Genomic DNA, 19,816 nt, shown 5'->3' with positions numbered 1-19,816 from the left:
AGTTAGCAGAGGTGTCCCTCCCCAGCTGAGAAGAGGGGAGTTAAATACTACTGCAAATAGGGTTCCCATTTCTCCATACTCTCTGCTTGGCTATCACCATCACGAGAGCTCAACCACGTTGCATGCCACAGAAAGCTACCTGACACAATCTGTACTGCATTCTTTACCTTCCACAAGCAAACCATCAGAATCTATTAAAATTACTTTGCGCCGATAGCACTGGAGACATGACAAATCACAGGCCAAGAGTCAGATACCAAAGAATGTGTCTCAGGGCATTGGGGCCAGGCCCATTTGCAAGCAAATGATATTGCGTGAAGCTGGCATGCTCAGTGCATGACAAACTGATGCAATTTCAGCACTGTCGGAGAAGCTGGGTGAGATTTCTCTGATGCTGGCTATGGTTAGAGTACAGAATTGTGCAGAGTTCCCAGATTTGAATCACTTGGGGCCTGAGAGGGCTTCACTTGACAAGCCACAAATAATTACACTACACTCTTTCTATTGTACTCTATTATTTTGCCTCTTATCTGTAAGCTTTGAGCACTCATGAACAAGCAAGGTCGCTTCTATTTTGACCATGATACAACAAAACATTGCTCTTTTGTGATATGATAAATAAAACGCAGCCCTGCAAACTAAACATTTTTATCAGGTCCATTTTCCACTTTTATAAGCAACAACTTTTGGGGCTGGTTAGCAGAGTAGAGGTTGGGAATAACCATGCAGGCAAGTTCATGCGCTTTTCACTTAGGAGTGCGATACAGCTATCTCGTTATAGTAAAATCTCATTTGAGAAACGGGGCATTAAGTTCTTAGCCCTCAACAGATAACAGTTGTATCTGTGATTACCTTAAGCAAGTTTTTACCCCCTTTCAAATCAGCCACTTTTGACAATTCAGTTGGCAAGTAGCATACATTAGTTGTGAGCGTGCAGCGTGCTGCTGGCTCCTTCCCAGGCGCCAAATCTATTTGCAGAGTGAAGCAGCTGCGTTTTCTGTGGAAGACCACAAAATGTGCTATTCAAACACCCAGGCAGTCAGGGAAGTTCAGCAGGAGCAGTATTATCTTGGCCGCTGGATTTAAAGAACCATGACGTTCGTGATTATATCCACGCTGAAAACAAAGAAATAAGAGGAACAGAAGAATAAACAGAAGGTGCTCGTGACTAAAGAAATTAAAGGACAGCCACCTTTTCCTACCTTACAGAACATCCCATTTGCAGAGAAAAATGCCCTCCTCTTCCCATGGACTGGGAGGAAATCAGACACACATTTTCAAGTTAACATCCAGACAGTAACCCTTCTTTTCAGTCTTAACACCGTAGAGAGGTTTTCTGAAGCTGAAATTAGCATCTAGTAGTAAATGAAAAGTTCAAATGTGAATATTGGAATGCATGTAGAGACAACATGCTTCCTAGAACTGTTTCTGATTCTTATTAATGCACTCCACTTCCACCTTCTTTCCATGCAGTAGCAACTATGTGCTAAGAGGTAATGAGAAAACACTAAAAGACCTCCTAAGTGAAAGCGGTGAACTTCAAATATCCTCTCCTACTTTCCACCTAATTCAGGCCAACATAAAGATTGTCTTGTATACAGAGGGCTGTAACCGTCTTCTCTTAATGCTCCTGGCAAGTTCTCACCAAGTTCTTTCTTAAAACATCTAAAAAATGTTCTTTCCCTCTTCTCAACTGTTTTGAAAAAAGTTTAGCAAAACACAGAAGAAAGAACTATTGGCCAAGGGACAGCAGGACTGAAAATCCCAGAAAAACATATTGTGATGCACAGGGGTGATACAGAACAAAAACTACAGTATATTCAGCCCTACTTCAGAGTGTACTTGAGCTCTGTAACCGGTGCAAAACAGGATTTCTTAAAACACTTGCATGAAATGGCAAAAAGAATGAACCACTACCAATCACCTTTCATGTGTTCGGCACAATGAAAGGCCTCTGATATTTTCAGTTCAGTACAAAAAGAGATGCTTGACTCTGCACTGCCCTTTCTTGCACTGTGACTTAAAATCAGAAGCTAGGTCTTGGTATCTTACAGGGAGAACTGAACTTCAATTAAAACTTAACTTTTAAATGTTCCCTAATACATGCTTAGAAATGAAAGGTTTGGGGGATTTCATGTAGCTGATGCCATTGCAAAATACATTTTTTTCTTCAAATTTGTAAAAATATCAGAAAAGTGACAGGCTACTGTATTTTGTGATTCTATAATGTCACAGTACCAAACTCCAGATCTGTTTTACAGTTGTGCAGCATTCAACTCCAAATCTGTTCTACGCTGTTGTCCCTGAATAGCTCTCAAACGAAGTAAATATTGTTATAATGTTCTCTGCCATTACTACAAAGTGCTTTAATTTATGACTAAAATGAAGGCGTGTTTCTTATGCTTCCGTATCTCCAAAGGGCAATAAAGTTAGACTGTAATTACCATCACAGCTTGACTGCAAAGCAGATGTGTGACCAAGCAGTCCTCTTCCTGGAAAGGGCTCGATTACTGAGAAGGCAATCTGAACCCAAAGAAACAGAGGAGGCTTGTGGAAGAGCAGAAGTAAAGGCACTCAGCTGAAGTACATATGGTCACTTTTCATAAAAGCAGTTCCACGTAATCAATACAAACTTGCTGTTGATGAATTGATTATTTCACCACACAATCAAGACTTTCTTTGTCCTTACGTCGGAGGTGATGGGAAAGCTTTAGATTTCACTGTTTTCCAATTTGGAGATACTGCAGCACATGAGCACCCTCTGCTCCAGTTCAAAAAACAGAATCAATTTTTAAAAAGCTAATCAATTACAGGGCAAGATAAAAAAAAATGTATAAAATAAAATAACAGTGATCAGTAATCCTTATCTCACAGTTTTCAGGCTGCACGGGCAGGCATAGAGACCATCCTAGCTCTACACTGTTCTCAATACACAAGTCAAAGCAGTCAAACACTAATGCTACCGTTAAGGACAGGCGTTATTTTTTCCAACACCTTCCTGGCAAACAGCTGCCACCAGTGTGGATAATCCCAGTCAAGCATGAATTTTCAAGTTCTCTGTACGTACCATGCAAGCAATCTAACAACTGACAGCTGGAGGCCATGATCTTGACTGTGACTTGCCAACACTGTGATCCACCATGGGTGCCCAACCTTTTGGCTTTCCTGGCACACGCTGAATAAAGAGGAATGAATTCTCTCTGTCTGCATACAGGTAGGTCACTGCAGAAGTACTGCTGTCTATTTATTTCCATGGAAACGACAACCAGGAGCAAAACAACAGTACCTGGTAGAGCAAATCTTCAGCTACAAAACATGATTTTTCAATACAGTCACCATCATGAGCCATGCATTTTCACCAGCAATGAGCCTGCATGTCATGCCTGTAAAAACCTGTACCAGCAGAGCTGACCACTGTTGCTGTCATCACTGCTGAATGGCACCAACCCCCCTCACTGTGCTCACATCCATAGTTTGGTCTCTGTAAACATTCATCAGGGCGTCAGTCAGAGATTTTTGATGAAATTTTACTCTTCCTGTACTTGGTCCTCCAAAACAGCTCCTCTACCTGAGCTGGCAGCAGCTTTGGCACCCTAAGGCAACTCCATGGGTTTCCTGCATGTTTCTGGAGGCAAGACTGGTGAGGATGGGATGGAGACACTCCTCTGCCATCTGTGAAGGGACAGAGGAGAGACCCGAGCATGGACAGTGTCCTGCCCCCATTTCTGCCCCAGCTTATTTCAAACCCTGGAAGTATGCAAGCATATCTGTCATGCTCCAAGTGCTTCACTGAAAACAGAATAACATACCACATGTATTAGTTTACAAAATGTGAACTGCTTACACCACTGTATTTAGGTAGAAATAATAAGACTAAAACAGACTGTCCCAGGAAAGAGTATCTTGCAGGTAGGACAAATGGATATTTGTCACCAGAAAATCCCAGGATAAACAGTTTGTTAGGACTTTGTACACTTATCCTTTCACTTCCTATTAAAAAATACAATGTCACCTTCAAAGTCAATGACAACACTTCCGCTTTGTCATCATAACCTTCTTTCACAGGGCTCTACAGAACGCAGTTTTAGTCTACCTCAAACCACAGAAATCTAAAGCTTGACAAGAAGTGAAAATGAAAAGTTGATAGATTTTCTCACACAATTCTCGTAAAACCGTAACGCAGAATGACGTTTGCTGACAGTAAGAATGACCAAAGTGCAGTCACTGGAAATCCTGCATTGATGCACTTCCATTGGGGCACCTAACAGAAGCAATTCCACCAACAGACAGCACAGCACTCCCAACACGAGGCCCTTGAGAGCTTCCTTAGCTCTCCTCAAGAGACTCCTCTGCTACTCATCCCGGAGTCCTGAGGGAATTGGCTGATGTAGTCACCAGGCCATTCTTGATGATATCTGAACAGTCATGGTGGTCAGGTGAAGACCCCGATTTCAGACTTAAAGAAGGTTGGAGGTAAGGAAGAAGTTTTTTACGCTAGGGGTGGTGAGGGACTGGAAAAGGTTGTCCTGAGAGGTGGTGGAGGCCCTGTTCCTTGAAGACACTCAAGGTCAGGCTGGACATGGCTCTGATCTCCTGACTGAGCTGTAGATGTCCCTGTTCAGTGCAGGGGAGTTGGACAAAAGACCTTTAAGGGTCCCTTCCAACTCAGATGACCCTGTGATTCTGCTCAGCAAAGGTGGATCAAGACTGACCAAACTTTGTCCTCAGTGGCCTACTGAGTAAGAAACACAGTGTGCTCAGTAAGCTGCAGCGTAAGTAAAGTTCCATTGACTTCCTTCCTATTTGTGAATTCCAAGAACACTAAGGTTTAAAGATAACTACTCTAAAAATCACTGAGGTCTATATATTTAGCCTCCATATAAGAAACCCTCTAAATTTCTTCATAGAAAAAAAAAAGAAAAAAGAAAAGAAGCAAAAAGCAGAGGCAGCTAAGGCTGAGAATAGTGTATCGTCAAGTATTTTCAGGACTCATCAGCCATCTAGCAAAGATGGTATCATTACATACCGAAATTACAAGATAACTTCATAAATGTTATCATGTGGCTCTGGGCAGCCTGGTTTGGTGGTTGGCGACCCTGCACATAGCAGGGGGTTGGAACTGGATGAGCACTGTGGTCCTTTTCAACCCAGGCCATTCTATGAGTCTGTGATTCTAGTAATCAGAACGCTGCTTCAATGCAGATAAAGCCCACAGACTCTCAAAAACGCCCACGGTACTTTACAACTTTACAGGCTGTACCTTGCTTCCACAACATTTACAGTTCAGGGAGCGATTCTGGGAGCAGTATTAAAGTGTTAATTAAAAACGCAGTAAGCACACGTGTCAGTCAAGTACGACCTCTGCTCTAGAACACGTTTAAACGTATGTCACCTTGACCAGCACTACAACACTGTAAAATTTTTTTGGTCAATATAAATCAAATGTACAGTAATATATTCAGTAAGTTTCCCAGCATCTGAATCAACATTAGAAATCTAACCAGTATTTATTATTCTGTTATTGACAAAGGGAGCATATTTAAATGATAACAAGAACACACGGGTGTCATTTCGAAGTTAAATTGTTCCCCAGGGATATCCTTAGTAAGCGTCTACATTTAAAGGTCATTCACTGCCAAATTATGAACAATTGTTGCATTTATTAGCACAGGCTCAATAGTTTGGAAGCTGGTGCCATCAATTTAAACTGACAATGAAATCTGATTGTCCACAAGGAAAACAGACATTTTCCTTATTCTGTGTTGCACCACTTTACGTACACACCAAGAAAAAATGCAGGAGTGTAAGGTTACTCTACATTTTCATGGGGGGAAAAAAAAGCTTTCACGGCTCTGTACAAGAGAAGAGCCTTTTAGCACGAGCCTCTGAAACAAAGATAGAAGGCAACGAGCTCTTCATGCACTCTGTTGACCAAGCACCACCTCAGGTGTTGCCATCACAGACTCTTCCTTCATTTTGTTTGCTCTCCTTTCTTTCCCTGAGTCAACCTGGAAGCCAAACCGCAATCTGTTCCTCGCGGCAAAGGATGAACGCTCTCCTTTCCAAGCAGTGCCATGGTGGCAGGATGAGTGCGAGAGAAAACAGATCCTGCTCTGACAGATAAGAAACCAGAAGCATGGAGATGCCAGGGAAGCATCGTGAGCCTGCAGAGCCACCCATGGCATGCAGGAGACCACCACCACCACCACCACCACCATCAGTAACGCCTCTAAAGCTCTGCTTCACTGCAACAGCCCCTTGATAACCACAGAGCACAGCAGACGCCCTCTACGACTTCCAGGCACTCTGCCAGCAGGGAACCCACCGGAACCATTTCTGCATGCCTCAACTTCCGTCGTGCTTTTTGCACTGTTAATCGCGTTGCCTCTGATAACTCTTTGCTTCAATCACACCAGGGAGCAAGTAATCACCTGCCTTAGATCAGCTGTGTTAAGCAGCCCTTCTGTGAACATCATCACGCTGATTTTAAAGGCTAGTAACACATGCAAGCCTGATGATGTAAAATAATTGAAATTTAATTACCTGTTACATTTAGTAGAAGAAACACCACTCACTCAGATATACCACAGAGCTCCAGGATAGCAACCATCTCCTCTCATTTAAAGGCTGCACTGCAAAGAGATTCAGCACGTAACAGCATCCCTTTCCTCTCTCATCTCAACTCTTCTAATTCACTCATCTCTAATTCTAATTCACCTAATAGCTCAGAACTGGTGAAACATCTACTCAATCCCGGAGACTCCAATACCCTGCAACACCCATACGTTAGAGCACAGCTCTGAATACTAACCCCACAGCAGGCCGCCCCAAGAAGAGGTTATGTGGTCTGAGCTTTTGACATATATTACGTGTTCCAACTCTCCAAGTGAAATTTTGGTCCAACGAAAGATAACTGTCCTATTACTGTTTCCTCCCAGGGAAATCTCTCTTCCTATGAAGCATCTTTCTACCTCTTACAGAGCTCTCATCAACCTCAGCTTTGCTGGAAGGAGGGCTTACGGTGTCCTCATTTGCACTGGCCATGAAGTTCAGTGCTTGGTATAACACTTAAGCTAACTATTTATGTAGGGGGCTCCAAAAAGTAATGCCTCTTATTTATTTCCAGGGAAACTACAATAAAGAACACAGTAACACTGTTTGATAGAGCACATTCTCAGCTACAGAACACTCTTTTTCAACAGTCACCACCACTAGCAGTGCATTTTTGCCAGTGATGAACAAGAGCCTCCACACTGAGCTCATAAAAATCTGCACTAGTGGGGATGACCCACTGTTTCACAGCTGCTACAATGGCCTCGGTGCTACAAAAGTGCTGCCCACACAATCCATCACCCATTGGCTGAACAGACCAAAGTCAGACAGTGCCAAATCCAGACTATAGAGCTGATGTGGCACGACAGTCCAGGAAAAGGTTGTGACCACGCTTCATAGTCTTCAGACTGGCACGAGACCTGACATTAACACGTTGCAAGAGAAAGGCTTGTCTTCCCTGGCATGACCCTGTAACTTCAAGCCTTCAGCTTAGCCAGCATCACAATGTAGTGGTCTGACTTGACAGTGTGTCCAGGTTCCAGGAAATCCACAATGTTCATCTGTTTCCTGCCCCAAAAGACAATGCACATCACTTTGCCCACTGAGGGCTGCATCTTGAACTCTTCTTTGAATATGGAATTCAATGTCACCTCTCCATGGGCTGCCATTTTGACTCTGGCTTGTAGTGGTGACACCATGTCTCGTCAGCAGGAATGATGGAACCCAGGAAACCGTCACCTTCGGCCTCACATTGGTTCAGTAGGTCCTGACAAACTTGCATACGGTGTTCTTTCTGTTCCTCTGCCAGCATTCCTGGAACCTACCTGGTGCAAACGGTGTGATATTCCAAAATACCCACCACAGCTTCCAACACACTGAAGCCTGACGTTCAGCTCCATACAAAGCTCTCTGGTTGTAATCAGCCAATCTGAGCGGATGAGCTGATCAAGACACTCTTCATTCTATGCTGTGACACCTATAAATGGCTTTCTGGAACGTGGCTTGTCTTCACATCACTGCCACTCCTGATGAAACACAATACCCACCCCATCACTGTGCTCACGTCCACTGTTTGGTTTGGTCTCTGTCAACTTCAGCACGCGTCAAGGGATGTCAGTGGGTGCCACTATTTCTGCATGGAGGAATTCAGTTTCACACACTTCTGCTTCATGTACACTTCCATGTCAGACACCGTTCTGTCAGACTGCCCCTCGGCTGCCATCTGTCACACGGCAACAACATGGAATGGAATACTGGTGGGAAGGTTCAGCCTTTCCTGCCATACCACCAGCATCTGCCTCTGACACTGTGGGCCAACATCACAAAATAGGAGGCAGTCCTCATAGTAAAACACCATATCGTTACCAGGACTGATTTCCACATCCTCTGCCACAAGTATGCCTGACCCAGAGGAACTCTGCCTATGCATTTTAGTATGGGTTCATACTGAGGTAAACCCTAGAACTGATCCAACTGTTTATGGAATCTTTTTTTTTTTTTGAATGTGATGTCATACAGACATTCTGACCCGTCACCTGATTGAAGACTTAAGGCAATCATGCAGGAATAACCATCCATCTCTACTGAGCTAAAAGGAGGTTTCAGTTGCGTGAGCTTCAGCCATTGCTGCTGACCAGAAAATGACAGTGTCGTAATCATTTTCACTTCCAAAATGATTTCTATGGTTTCTGGATAGTTTCATTTCTGATTTCTCTGGTGCTTACACAGCCTGATGCGTGCAAAATTAAGAAACAGATCCTCTGAGTAGCAGGATTCAGACTGCAAACGTTCAAAAAATACTAACTCGAATATGGAAAATATATATTGCTATAGAAAAGAAAAACCAACACTATGTGTGATGCGCCTACCTTGCACATCCCTCTGTCATTTCAACCAACCTGTCCAAGTGGAACATTCATTTCACAGAACCAGAGAGTCATAGAATGGCCTGGGTTGAAAAGGACCACAGTGCTCATCCATTTCCAACCCCCTGCTATGTGCAGGGTCACCAACCAGCAGACCAGGCTGCCCAGAGCCACATCCAGCCTGGCCTTGAATGCCTCCAGGGATGGGGCATCCACAGCCTCCTTGGGCAACGTGTTCCAGTGCATCACCACCCTCTGGGGTAAAAACTTCCTCCTCATATCCAACCTAAACCTCCCCTGTCTCAGTTGAGAACCATTCTCCCTTGACCTATCACTGTCCACCCTGCTGTTTATACGCTCCCTTCAAGTATTGGAAGGCTGCAATGAGGTCTCCCCGGAGCCTTCTCTTCTCCGAGGTAAACAAGCCCAGTTCCCTCAACTTTTCCTCATAAGGGGTGAAGAACGTGCTGGAATCCATTGAACCCGTCTGTTTTAAATACTCTACCACGTTTTAAAGGATGATCTCATTCCCCAGAACCAAGCTGCAGGTCACCGCTTGCACTCAACCTTAACTAAGAGGTTGTGGTCAGACATCCATCACCATGCATCTGAAGTGGCTGAGTTTGTCCTGCGGGCCCGGACACCTCCTGCTCGTGCACACCCAGCACTGCACATCCGCCTTCCCTCACGGTGCTGGTGCAGCCCTCCGCTCTCAGCACGGGACTCGCTCGGTGCCACTGCAGATCCCTAAGGAGGCCCAGGCAGGAGGACCGCCACCCGTGGCACTCACAGACTGTTGGCCAAACGCAGGCAAAGCGCTGCCGGAGTTCTCCGGTTCGGCTGGAGGCCCTGCGGCAGAAGACGACCCAACCGTCAGCCGAGGGGAAGAGCAATGACGCCCCTTGCTTGCACCGGCTTTGGTGGGTTCATCGACGAGCTGCGTGCCCAAGGAAGGCACAGCCTTCCACCACGGCGGCAGCGGCACAGAAGTCAGCGCAGACCGGTAACTGCCTGCGCAGTCCGCCCCAGTTCTGCCCGTCCTGAGGAGCACACAGCATCGGGGGGGGGCTGTGCGCGTATTCGGACGGCACAGGAGGGAAGCGCTTTCCCCCCGCGTGGGCTGCTGTGGGGGACGCGATTCCTCCCGGCAGCCCAGCACCGCTGAACGAACGCCGTGTGAGGAAAGAAGCCGGCGCTGCGTGCCCGCCTTCTACACAGCGCTCCGAACGCGCGGCGGCCGAGGGCGGACGGGGCCCTCGGAGGCCACAGCGGCGGCCGCTGCTGGAACCCGCCGGGCCCGGGCCGCTCCCTGGGCACAGCGCACGTCGGTGCCTTCAGCCGGGACTCCGCGCGGCAGCACGCCCGCCGGCCCGGCACCGAGAAGCCGGACTCCCTCCCTCACCTCCCGCCCCGCCCGGACGAGCCCCCAATTCCGCCCCATCCCCGCCGAGAAGCGCGACCACGGCGGCCGGGTCGCCTCAGCCGGCGGGGTCGCAGCCCCTCGCGGGCAGCGCGGGCAGCGCGGGCCCGGCCTGAGGCGGCGCGGCTCACCGTGTAGCCCCGCTCCAGCTCGCTCTCCTCGTAGCGAAAGGAGGGGATGTACACCTCCATGGCTGCGCGCCGCCAGCCCGCCGCTCCCGCCGCCCTCAGGCCCGCGGGCGCCCGCCGAGCGCCGCCGCCGTCGCCGCGGCCATCTCCGGGCGGCACGTGACCGCGCACACGTGACGCCGCGCGGGGCGGAGGGGGGGTGGAGGACGGGACGGCTCCGGGTGCGACGGGGCGGCCGTCACCGCGGGGCTCCGCGGGTCTGAGGGCGTCCGCTGCGGCCTGCGCTGGAGCACGGTGAAAAAGGGCCCTTCGAAAGGCCGCAGTTCGGCCGTGCGGCTGGCTTCTCCCGAGAAGAGACCAGACAGACGCTGTGGCAGAGGACTCTCAGCGGCCAGCGAGTGCAAGCAGGGCTGCAGTGGAAGAAGAAAGGCCGAGTCTGGAAAGGCCAGCCGGTTTCCTGCAGTAGCTCACAGTATGTGAGGCTGTTCTTTCTCCTAATGGCCAGAAGGCTTGGAGCTGACAGGTGGGTGGTTTTCTGAGCAGCAGGAGTGCACGTATGAGGTGGGTTGTGGGGCGAGGGGGAAATGAGTCCATTACCACTACAGAAGATAACCACGCTTTCATACAGCGCAGCGCTCCTCTAACCTGCAGAGTCCCCCCCACCCCTCCCCGGAGCACCGCAACAGATGTGAGGCTGAGATAAAGGCATTTTATTTCTCATGATTTGTGCTATCTTCCTCCCTTGCGCTCTTTCTTCCTATCTTGGTATCTCTCAGCCACAGCTATGTTTGGTTTATCTCGAGTCTTCTCTCCCCTTTTCATTCCTATTGCCTATTCGTTTCATTTTCAAACGAACATCCTCTGTGTAAGCTGTCTTCTGGCACCTATCTTACTAAGCTTCTCAACGACGGGAGGCAGACTTTGGTTATTGTGTTTGCCTTCCTGACGTTCGTCATTCCCTCGTTGATTCAGAGGGAGAAAAGCAAGCAGAAGAAAAGAGAACAACCCTGCTGCAAACGACTTCGGTGGCACGGTCGAATGCTGCTTTGCTTATTTGCAAGTGGTCCCACTTGATAGTGGAAGACAAACACGAACAAAGAAAAGAAAAACACCCAAGAAGCAACAAGAAAAGACACAAAGAACTGCCTCCTTGCTAACAGCTATCAATGTGAATAACCCTGCAACCCCAATTCTTCATGTTTCAGTGTTGAATTTTCTTACACACTTATAACAGACTCCTATTTTGCCAGACTCACATTATTAGTCTTTCCACTCTACAGACTGCATAGCAGGCGTGTAGGTGTAGTTTTAGCAGACGTTGGCTCTGCAGTTAAACACAGTCAGCAGCTCATCTCCACCCTCAGTTGAATGGAGTGGACGCATCTGGGGCACAAACTTGAGAGATGCCAAAACACAAACGCCTGTGTGAGGCCTTCAAGAGAACAGTAACCTAGGAGAAGTAGAACAGAGGGTTGTGTAGACTGAATATTATCAGTAAAGAGATGATAGTGTCCTCAATCTGATGTATCACGTCCTCCGATAGGCATACACTTTTAATTCAAAGAGTATGACCTGCAGGAATGGGCATAATCCAGAATTCACGGTGGTAAATATCTGTTGTGTTCATACAAGTGATTCTGCCGTAGCAACCAGGTTTGGAGTTTCAGGGAAATAACACTGGCATTTGTACAACACCCTGCAGTGAGCTCCTCTTGGAAAGATGCTTTTGCAACACCCCCGTTCACTTGGTTCGAATGACATCTGCCAATACAGATGTTAGTCGTACGAGGAATTATGGTAAACCTTCAATCTTCACAGTTATAGAACATTTTGGGCTGGAGAGGACCTTGGAAATCATCAAGTTCCAACTCCTGGCCATGGGCAGGGACGCTGCCCACTGGACAACCTGGCTTTGAACCCCTTGCAATGGATGGAGCACCCACTTTTCTCCTACTGGGGAGAAAAGAAACTGGATCCTGAATTCAACTGCAACCTAATTCTGATATAAGCGAAACAAACATGTCCTAAAAAAGCTGGGAGACACAATGAAAAAAAAAAAAAAGATCATAAATGTATGCTTTATCCATTTTGAGATTCGCGTGTCTGATTTAAGTCCAACTCCAGCAGTACCCACCTTCACTCTCACTGGGTTAAGTTTAACGTTGAGCTGCTGGTCAGTCCTCACGAGCATCCTGCAAGCCAAACACTTAGTAGTGTTCTGCCTAGTACAGTTTCTTCACCACAAACTTACTGCATACTTGAGCTTTTGAAGGTGCTTAGTTCCTGCAATGCATTTTCTATTCAAGAAAACGTCAGCCTTTACAACTATCTTATGCTGAAATTTATGTGGTCCAGCAGGACCACACAAGTAATTTTAGTCCTTCAGAAACTTTGTATGAGATTGTACGTGTCTTTTGAGTATGAGTATCAATGCAGTGGTAACTTCAGGTGAAAAGAATGAAAAAGTGAATCAGAATTAGAAAAGAGTTTAACACAAATAATGACCTGTGGGTCCTTATTACCATCTTCAGTATCCTCAGTGTTGTTTCAGCCTTTGATGCGACCTCAGATGGTTATAAATGCTACTTCTAAGAAACAGCAAACAGACACAAAGACAGAGCTTAATGCTTCACAATGAATATCCCCTTTATTACTGTGATCACAAAAACATGATTTTTACAGGAATGTTTAAGTGAACGTTACTCGAAGCAATTAAATTGTTTCACAAAGGTCAGGTAAACGAACTACAGAACACTGTATCATAAAGAACAAAAATACCAGCTTTCTGGCCTTGCAGTGCACATTTTAGTGCAAGTATTAAGACACAATAGTGTTCAATTCAGCAATGTATTGCAGAACATCATGCCACAGTCCACTTCAACGAGGGTCAGGACGTGCAGCTTGTTAATAAAATGCTGTAGTATATAAAAAAAGCCACATGTTAATTCATAAAATATATAGTGGTTTATTTCGATGATTTAAAGTGATTTCACTGTGGAATTTAATTTTATCCAGGAGAAACATACAAGAGTGTCTTCTCATTTGGAATACTCTTCTTTTAGGCAATGGCTTTGGCTTCAGGTAGGAATGCCTCCCAGTATTTTATTAGCTTAAAGAAAAAAAAGAAGAAGAATCACTACAGAACTGAATGCTGGGAAACAAATAGACCTTCCTCCTCATGTTAAACTTGTCTCCTCTGGATGAACTAAGAACACAGATGCTGAATATTATCCACTCACATTATTACATGATGCAAAAAAAGACAAGGTTAATAAATAAGTCTGGTTAACAGTAATTTTTACACACTGAGCACAGTACCACAGAATACACTTACAGAGAATGGGTTTGCAAGGTTAATTTGCTACTCTTACCTCTAATGTGCATCACGTTTTTGTTGCTGTTGTTCTCAATTAAAAAAGGCTGAAATGTTATAGCGCTGGAGTGAAAGCAGAAAGACTCCGAATACTCTTTAGGGAATAAAGTCTATTTCTGAGTCACTGAAAACTACTGCTTTACAATATTCAGTAATATATTAAACTTTTTAAAAGAGCAGTAAGCATTTAAGTACTCCAGTCTTTTCAGCAGGTCTAAGTACATATTTAGCAGAACTTGCTCCAGTTTTAAAGAGCAAGCATTATTTGAGTTGCAGAAGAACAGACGACCCTCCCCACACCCTCTTCCCCTAACAGGAACTTTTCCCTTGCTTCTCCCAGATAAGAGCTGTGCAAGGAAGCACAGTAAGCACAGTAATAGCTGGAAAACTGCAGTCACTGTTTTCTCCAGTACAGCACTATTGGAAGTAGTTCAAAGATTGTCCTTGCAATTAACCTGGTACGTAACACCGTAAATATTAACGTGTATGAGACTTAAAACGTTTCTTACCTGCTGTTGTGTTTGCACTAATGACTCTAAGTACTTGATAATAACAGTTTTAAAGTCTTTCACTCGTTCCTTCTGTTAATAAATAAATTATGGCACATTAACCTCTTGACCAATTTCACTTTGAATGTCAATATTATCTAAAATAAAACTATCGTTTACTTAGACAAAATTATACATGCCTCAAATCTTCCCACTTCCTTGCGAATCGTTTTGGAGATCTGTTCAAAATCTTTTTCCCCTTGCTGAACTTTTGACTCCCACTGGCAAAGGAAAGACATGCAGAGATGAGACTTTGTGTTTCCCACTCAGTTAATCAGTATGTGAACTTTCTAGTATTTTAACAACATTAATTCAGGAAATGAAAAGGACCTATTCATCCTTTGGACAAATAACAACTTCCAAATAACAATCTGCAGAATACGATGACATCAGATTAAACAATGGTATCTCTAACACAATGATATTTGTAGATGACAAGAACAACTCAGTATTGTTACTAATAAGAGCTTAGTAAAGTCTTTTAGAGATTCTTTAGCAAAGGAAAAGGATCTCTACGGTTTTATTAGACGTTACTTTGCAGGTACTGTTATAACAGGAACCTAAATCTGTAAGCTTTCTGTGACTGCCTATCCCACTGGATGTAGAAGAGTCTCAGAAGTCAGTTTCCTCTACTTTCCTAGTCCCAGAATAAATGTTTAAATCTTTCTCTCTGGCCATGGTTGTACATATGCTTATCTCTCTGTTAGAAGTGGCAAGCTCGCAGTGCTATGTTTTTTGGACTTCCAAAAGTTAGAATGCATGTTGCCTGGGACAATCAAAACACACGGTCTCATTTTCAGAGGTGGCTGAAGAGACAGGAAGAGTCAACAAGCTACTGTGGGTAAGAACACTAAAGAAAAACTAAGAGAAAATGGTGTTACAGCTTGGGGTTTTTTGTCGTAATGGGAGTGTGGCATTTGCACAAGAGTACTACGTGACAGTAGTTTCTATTCATCCTTAGCTTATACCAAAAGATATCTAACTACACAGTAAGATCATAGAATCATAGAATCATTACTATTATCATCAAACATTATCTTGTAACTAGTAGGCTTCCTTTTGCATCTACTTTAACACACCTATTTATACTGTTAATTTATAGCTTCCGCACAGATACTCTTTGAAAAAAGTTATCTGCTGCCTGACATTGCAGACACAGTTAAGTGGTATTTCAAATGCCAACTTACAAACTGAAAGGTAGAAGCTAACATATCCCAGTAACAGTTATCTTCTTCAGAAAAAAGGCAGCCAGGAGGCAACACACTGTTGTCAGCATATCTACAAAATCTTCTAGTGCTGCATTATCAATTAGTAATTTATTGTGGTGTTATGAGATGAACCTCTAACCAATAAGTATCTGGACATTTATATTTTTGGTTTACATTTATTCAGAAACCCCTCATGTTCAGATACACGTTTATGAGGCCACATGTTATGTCATAACTGGATTTGCTTCTGGGAAACACAACATGAGCAGTTATCTAATAACTAAAACAATACAAAGCTTGGACAAGGAAAGGGTAGACAGACTGTCTGTTTTGATCTAGCACTGCAACTAGAGCTGTGGGACACTTCAATGTCTGACTCTGTATGGACTCCTACCCTGGTTTTGCCACGTCCAGGTACCATGCTTAACAAAAAATATCACTGAATGATGATCTGTCATGTTATAGTTTCTGACAATGAGGAATTTCCCCTTTTCAATACTGGCATTTTTAGAACTATTCTTTTATTATTATTTTCCTGCAAAAAACAATTGAGTTGATGACGTCCAAGCTGTGTAGTTTTCCACTTTGCAATGTCTGCCAGAAGAACTATTACTACAGAATCAGCAACTTTGAATCTATTTCAATGGTAGCCATCTTTCCATTCCCATATTCAAATTGAGGGTTTACTAACAACCTTCTTTACTCATAAACTAAATAGGAAAAGTACCTCCTTCAGGAATAACACCATTAATTCTTTTCATGTTGGGACTAAGAAAGCATCACTGGCTATTTCTTACTACACTCAATATTCAACAGAATTTTGGCCAAGGAATGACATCACTTGTACTGTGAACAGATGAATGACATCAACCAGTACCGACCAGAAAGAATGTGGTCACATAAGACTCACACTAAGTTTTCCCAGTAAACAAGGGCTTTTTTTAAAGAAAAAGAAAGCCAAGTTAATGAGAAACTTCAACGCCATGTGCAAAAGACACTGAAATGTAGAAAGAACAAAGCAGCTTGTGATTAGTGACCAATGAGGAAGCCAAACAAAATAACTGCATAAAGGGGTTTGAAATCTAATGTTCTCCCATTATTTAATGAGAGAATACTGGTGCATAATCAGAATGCATAATGTTAAATAATTAAGTTGTCCTACCTCTTCAATTTCCTTAGTGAAGCATGACAGAAAAAGTGTATAAATTATGACACTTCAACATGTAAGACTTATTTTTACTGAAATCACACCATATATACATACATATATATATATGGGTAGATATACGCTGCACAATAAAGCAAAACATGGGAACAGTTCTCCATTAGTTTTTTGTGTTGTATTTGCTTTTTTTTGGTTAAATTTTAGCATCTTAGTGAAGATGCTCCTGTGTCTATTCGAGTCATTTGTTAAAACTTAAACACAATTCAACTTGTCCTTTTTCCCCTCCTCCCATTTCCCAGACTCTGTGGAGACAGTCTTCAACTGCCTTCCAGATCTTACAATGTGTAGAAATTGTGCACATTTTTAAAATAGATTTCAACAATTTCAGTAAATACGGCAGACAGCAAATGAGTAAGCAGTTCTTAAATAAAAATGGTATAAAGTAGTGCATTGATGCAGAATGAATGAGTCAAAGCAGAAAGTCCGGATCTCCAAAATAATGTTTGATAACATTACCTCTTTTATCTCATCTTTAGCTTGCTGCAACTTGTCAGGTTTGTTAGCAAGCTGGAGCTTTGCTTCAGCTTCACGTTTTTTTTGTAAAGTAACCTGAGCATCTTGCCACTTCTGCCAGCATTTCATTCGGTGATCAAACACACCCTGTGGGAATGAAGAAATTTATTAAGCAGCTGGAATTGTTGGAGCTATTTAAACTTCTTGTAGGAAAAGGTATTTCTGAATAAAACTAGAACAATTATACTCAAACTTCACTGTGTCTACCATGTCTACTTGCATTTCACTTAACAGCACGCTTGCACAGCTAGATACCATCTATAAATAACAGAGGGCATTCAAGAAGCCTCTTCAGAGTGGACAGTGTCCCACAGTACATTGTGTTCTTCATTCCAACAAAACATTACCAAAGCAACCAAAGGGGGTGGAAATGGAGAAAGGGAGGGGAGAGAAAAGAATATTTTGACAAGTCCAGAGGTAATTTTGGATAAAATTCTCAGACATTCCTTCCTGTGTCAAAACCTGATTACACTATTACAGTACGACTGACAACAGAATCCAGTGTTTTTTGTAAAGGCACGTAGATCCAAATTCTATACTTGTTTCATATTTAAGGAAGCTTTTGACTAGCCAACAAATGTGGCCAAATTATACTCCTGCTTAGACTTCATAGCATATAGCATGCCCCCAAACCATATACAATTAGTACCACTTAAAGAAGATATTCACCAGTTACATTTTTTCTGCATCCTGTAACTTCTTCCCTACTTTCATCACTTGAATAATTGATCACAAATTCATTCATTTCACTCTGAGTGAAAGGCAAAAGCCTTGTCTGAACTGTGTAAAAAATGTGCATACACACACAAACATTCATTTCCCTTGAATGTAAAAGTCGAGGATTGTGACTTTAAACACAAAATTAACTCTTTTTCAGCCAGTACTCACTTTTACTGCAGCAATGAGACGAATATAATCACCAAGCAGCTCTGAGAACATGTAGAAATCAGCAAAGGCTTGTTCTTGATGCAACTGATCTATCTTCTCCTCAACTTCTGCAAGCTGAGACAAAGCCCTAGATAGAGCAGTGTGGTCCTCAGAGTTACCTAACATGGCAGCACTTTTAGCAAAGGCAGCTGTGTTGGCTGAAAGTTCTAAAATACAGAAATAACATTCAGTACAATGTGACTTACATTACTTTGCATCACAGATCAACATAGCAGAGACTCAGCCCTGGTGCAATCCTAATTTCACCAAATATAAAATAGAAGATGTATTTCCTAAAGCTCATGATAGAATACACGAGGCATTCACAATGAAACTGTATTTAGGAGAACATAGTGCACAGAACTCTCTGTCAGTAAATGTCTTGCTGACCCCATTATCATGTCCATCAGGAGAAAGGGAACAAAATGTTCCTTCACTGTAATCAAAATGCCTGGTTCAGGAAAAGTCCAAGCCTACAGAACCAAAGCCAAGTCACCTGCAGAGCAACTTCAAACCAACCTCAGCTGGTCTAAAGCATGGTTAAAAGTTGGAAAATACTACGTATTTCACAAGAACACCACCACAAGTGGAATTTATTTTTGTTGGACTGTCCTATTGACTGAAGTTCTTTTAATTGTGCATAATGTAACACGCTGCTATCTTTTGACATATCTTAGAGGAAAAAAACATACAACAAAAAACCACAACATGTACCTTCATGGCTGGCTGGTATCTATGAAACTGAAGTTCTCAGCTTATTTACTACTAAGCACTAAGGCAATTGTTTCATCAAATCCCATGCAGGTCATCTTGTACAAAGACATCTCCTGTAAAGGACTTTTGAATATATGTATTTTTATCCAAAATACTTAAGAATTCAAAGTGCAAGCTTGTTTGCAACTCTGCTGCTTTCGTAGAATCCTTAGAACAGCAGAAATGTTTGCAGAAGACACCTATAGATATACACATCAGATACCTAATACTCATGATTAAAATAATCTCTTTAAAATTAAATAAAAACTTTCTCAAATCTATGAATAGATGTCAAATCAACAGAAAAAAATCACATCCGTTTTCCATTTGAATTACTTCTTAAAATACTATTTAAGGTTGAGGACATCTGCCCCAAGATTCTTTGTGTTTGTGTTTTTTACACTACAGAGAATAGTCCATGGTAGTATAGTGAAGAAGCAACTTTGTGTACATTCCAAAGTACAGAGCTGAAACATAATCTATAAATTATAACATAGCACAGTAACACCAAAAGGCACATCTATGGTCTTGCACTGCAAACAGAAGTGGTTTTGTTGTTGTTTTGTTTTTAACCTAATGGAAAGCAGTCTTCGACAAAACAGCTACACGGGTGATTAAAGCATAAAATTGCAGGCAGTGCTTCCCCCTAATACAAATGAATCCAAAGTTGATATTCTTAGAATATCTTTTCAGAAAAGTTTACCTTAACAGCAGCTTGATGATGTATCGTTATGTGGATCGGATGAATAACAGAAAATGCCTACTTAAGAGCTTAAACTCATTTAGCAGAGCAGTACAGAACC

General features: G+C 43.2%; 2 protein-coding genes and 1 long non-coding RNA gene across 14 annotated transcripts in view; 1 reads left to right on the top strand and 2 right to left on the bottom strand.

Moving 5' to 3' along the window:
- Positions 1-10,599, bottom strand: part of SNX24 (sorting nexin 24) — a 76,223-nt gene extending 65,624 nt beyond the window's left edge. For 6 of the 9 annotated variants that reach the window (XM_046905304.1, NM_001101649.2, XM_046905301.1 and 3 more), the window contains exon 1: positions 10,470-10,599. Coding sequence is in view for 5 of the 9 variants with exons in the window: in NM_001101649.2 (NP_001095119.1) it covers positions 10,470-10,529 (60 nt within the window). In the remaining 4 variants the exon portion in view is untranslated. Of the gene's footprint in view, positions 1-9,423; positions 9,768-10,469 lie in introns of all 9 variants that reach the window. The other 3 variants (XM_046905298.1, XM_046905305.1, XM_046905300.1) reach the window with 2 other exon arrangements.
- Positions 10,600-10,662: 63 nt separating this feature from the next.
- Positions 10,663-17,525, top strand: LOC121108294. The gene is made up of 2 exons (XR_005842716.2): positions 10,663-10,989; positions 11,439-17,525. It is a non-coding gene; the product is annotated as an uncharacterized LOC121108294 (long non-coding RNA).
- SNX2 (sorting nexin 2) overlaps positions 13,088-19,816 on the bottom strand; it is a 32,975-nt gene continuing 26,246 nt past the window's right edge. The window contains exons 11-16 of one of the 4 annotated variants that reach the window (XM_015280786.4): positions 18,222-18,427; positions 17,277-17,420; positions 16,758-16,769; positions 14,528-14,608; positions 14,349-14,420; positions 13,088-13,575 (exon numbers count right to left, since the gene is read on the bottom strand). In XM_015280786.4, the coding sequence (XP_015136272.2) occupies positions 13,525-13,575; positions 14,349-14,420; positions 14,528-14,608; positions 16,758-16,769; positions 17,277-17,420; positions 18,222-18,427 (566 nt within the window). In that variant the 3' untranslated portion in view covers positions 13,088-13,524. The remainder of the gene's footprint in view (positions 13,576-14,348; positions 14,421-14,527; positions 14,609-16,757; positions 16,770-17,276; positions 17,421-18,221; positions 18,428-19,816) is intronic. The other 3 variants (XM_025144702.3, NM_001012607.3, XM_025144703.3) reach the window with 3 other exon arrangements.

This window comes from Gallus gallus, chromosome Z (assembly GCF_016699485.2).
Source record: "Gallus gallus isolate bGalGal1 chromosome Z, bGalGal1.mat.broiler.GRCg7b, whole genome shotgun sequence".
NCBI lineage: Eukaryota > Metazoa > Chordata > Aves > Galliformes > Phasianidae > Gallus > Gallus gallus.
Note: the sequence above shows the minus strand (reverse complement) of the source record. Positions and strands in the feature narration are given on the sequence as shown.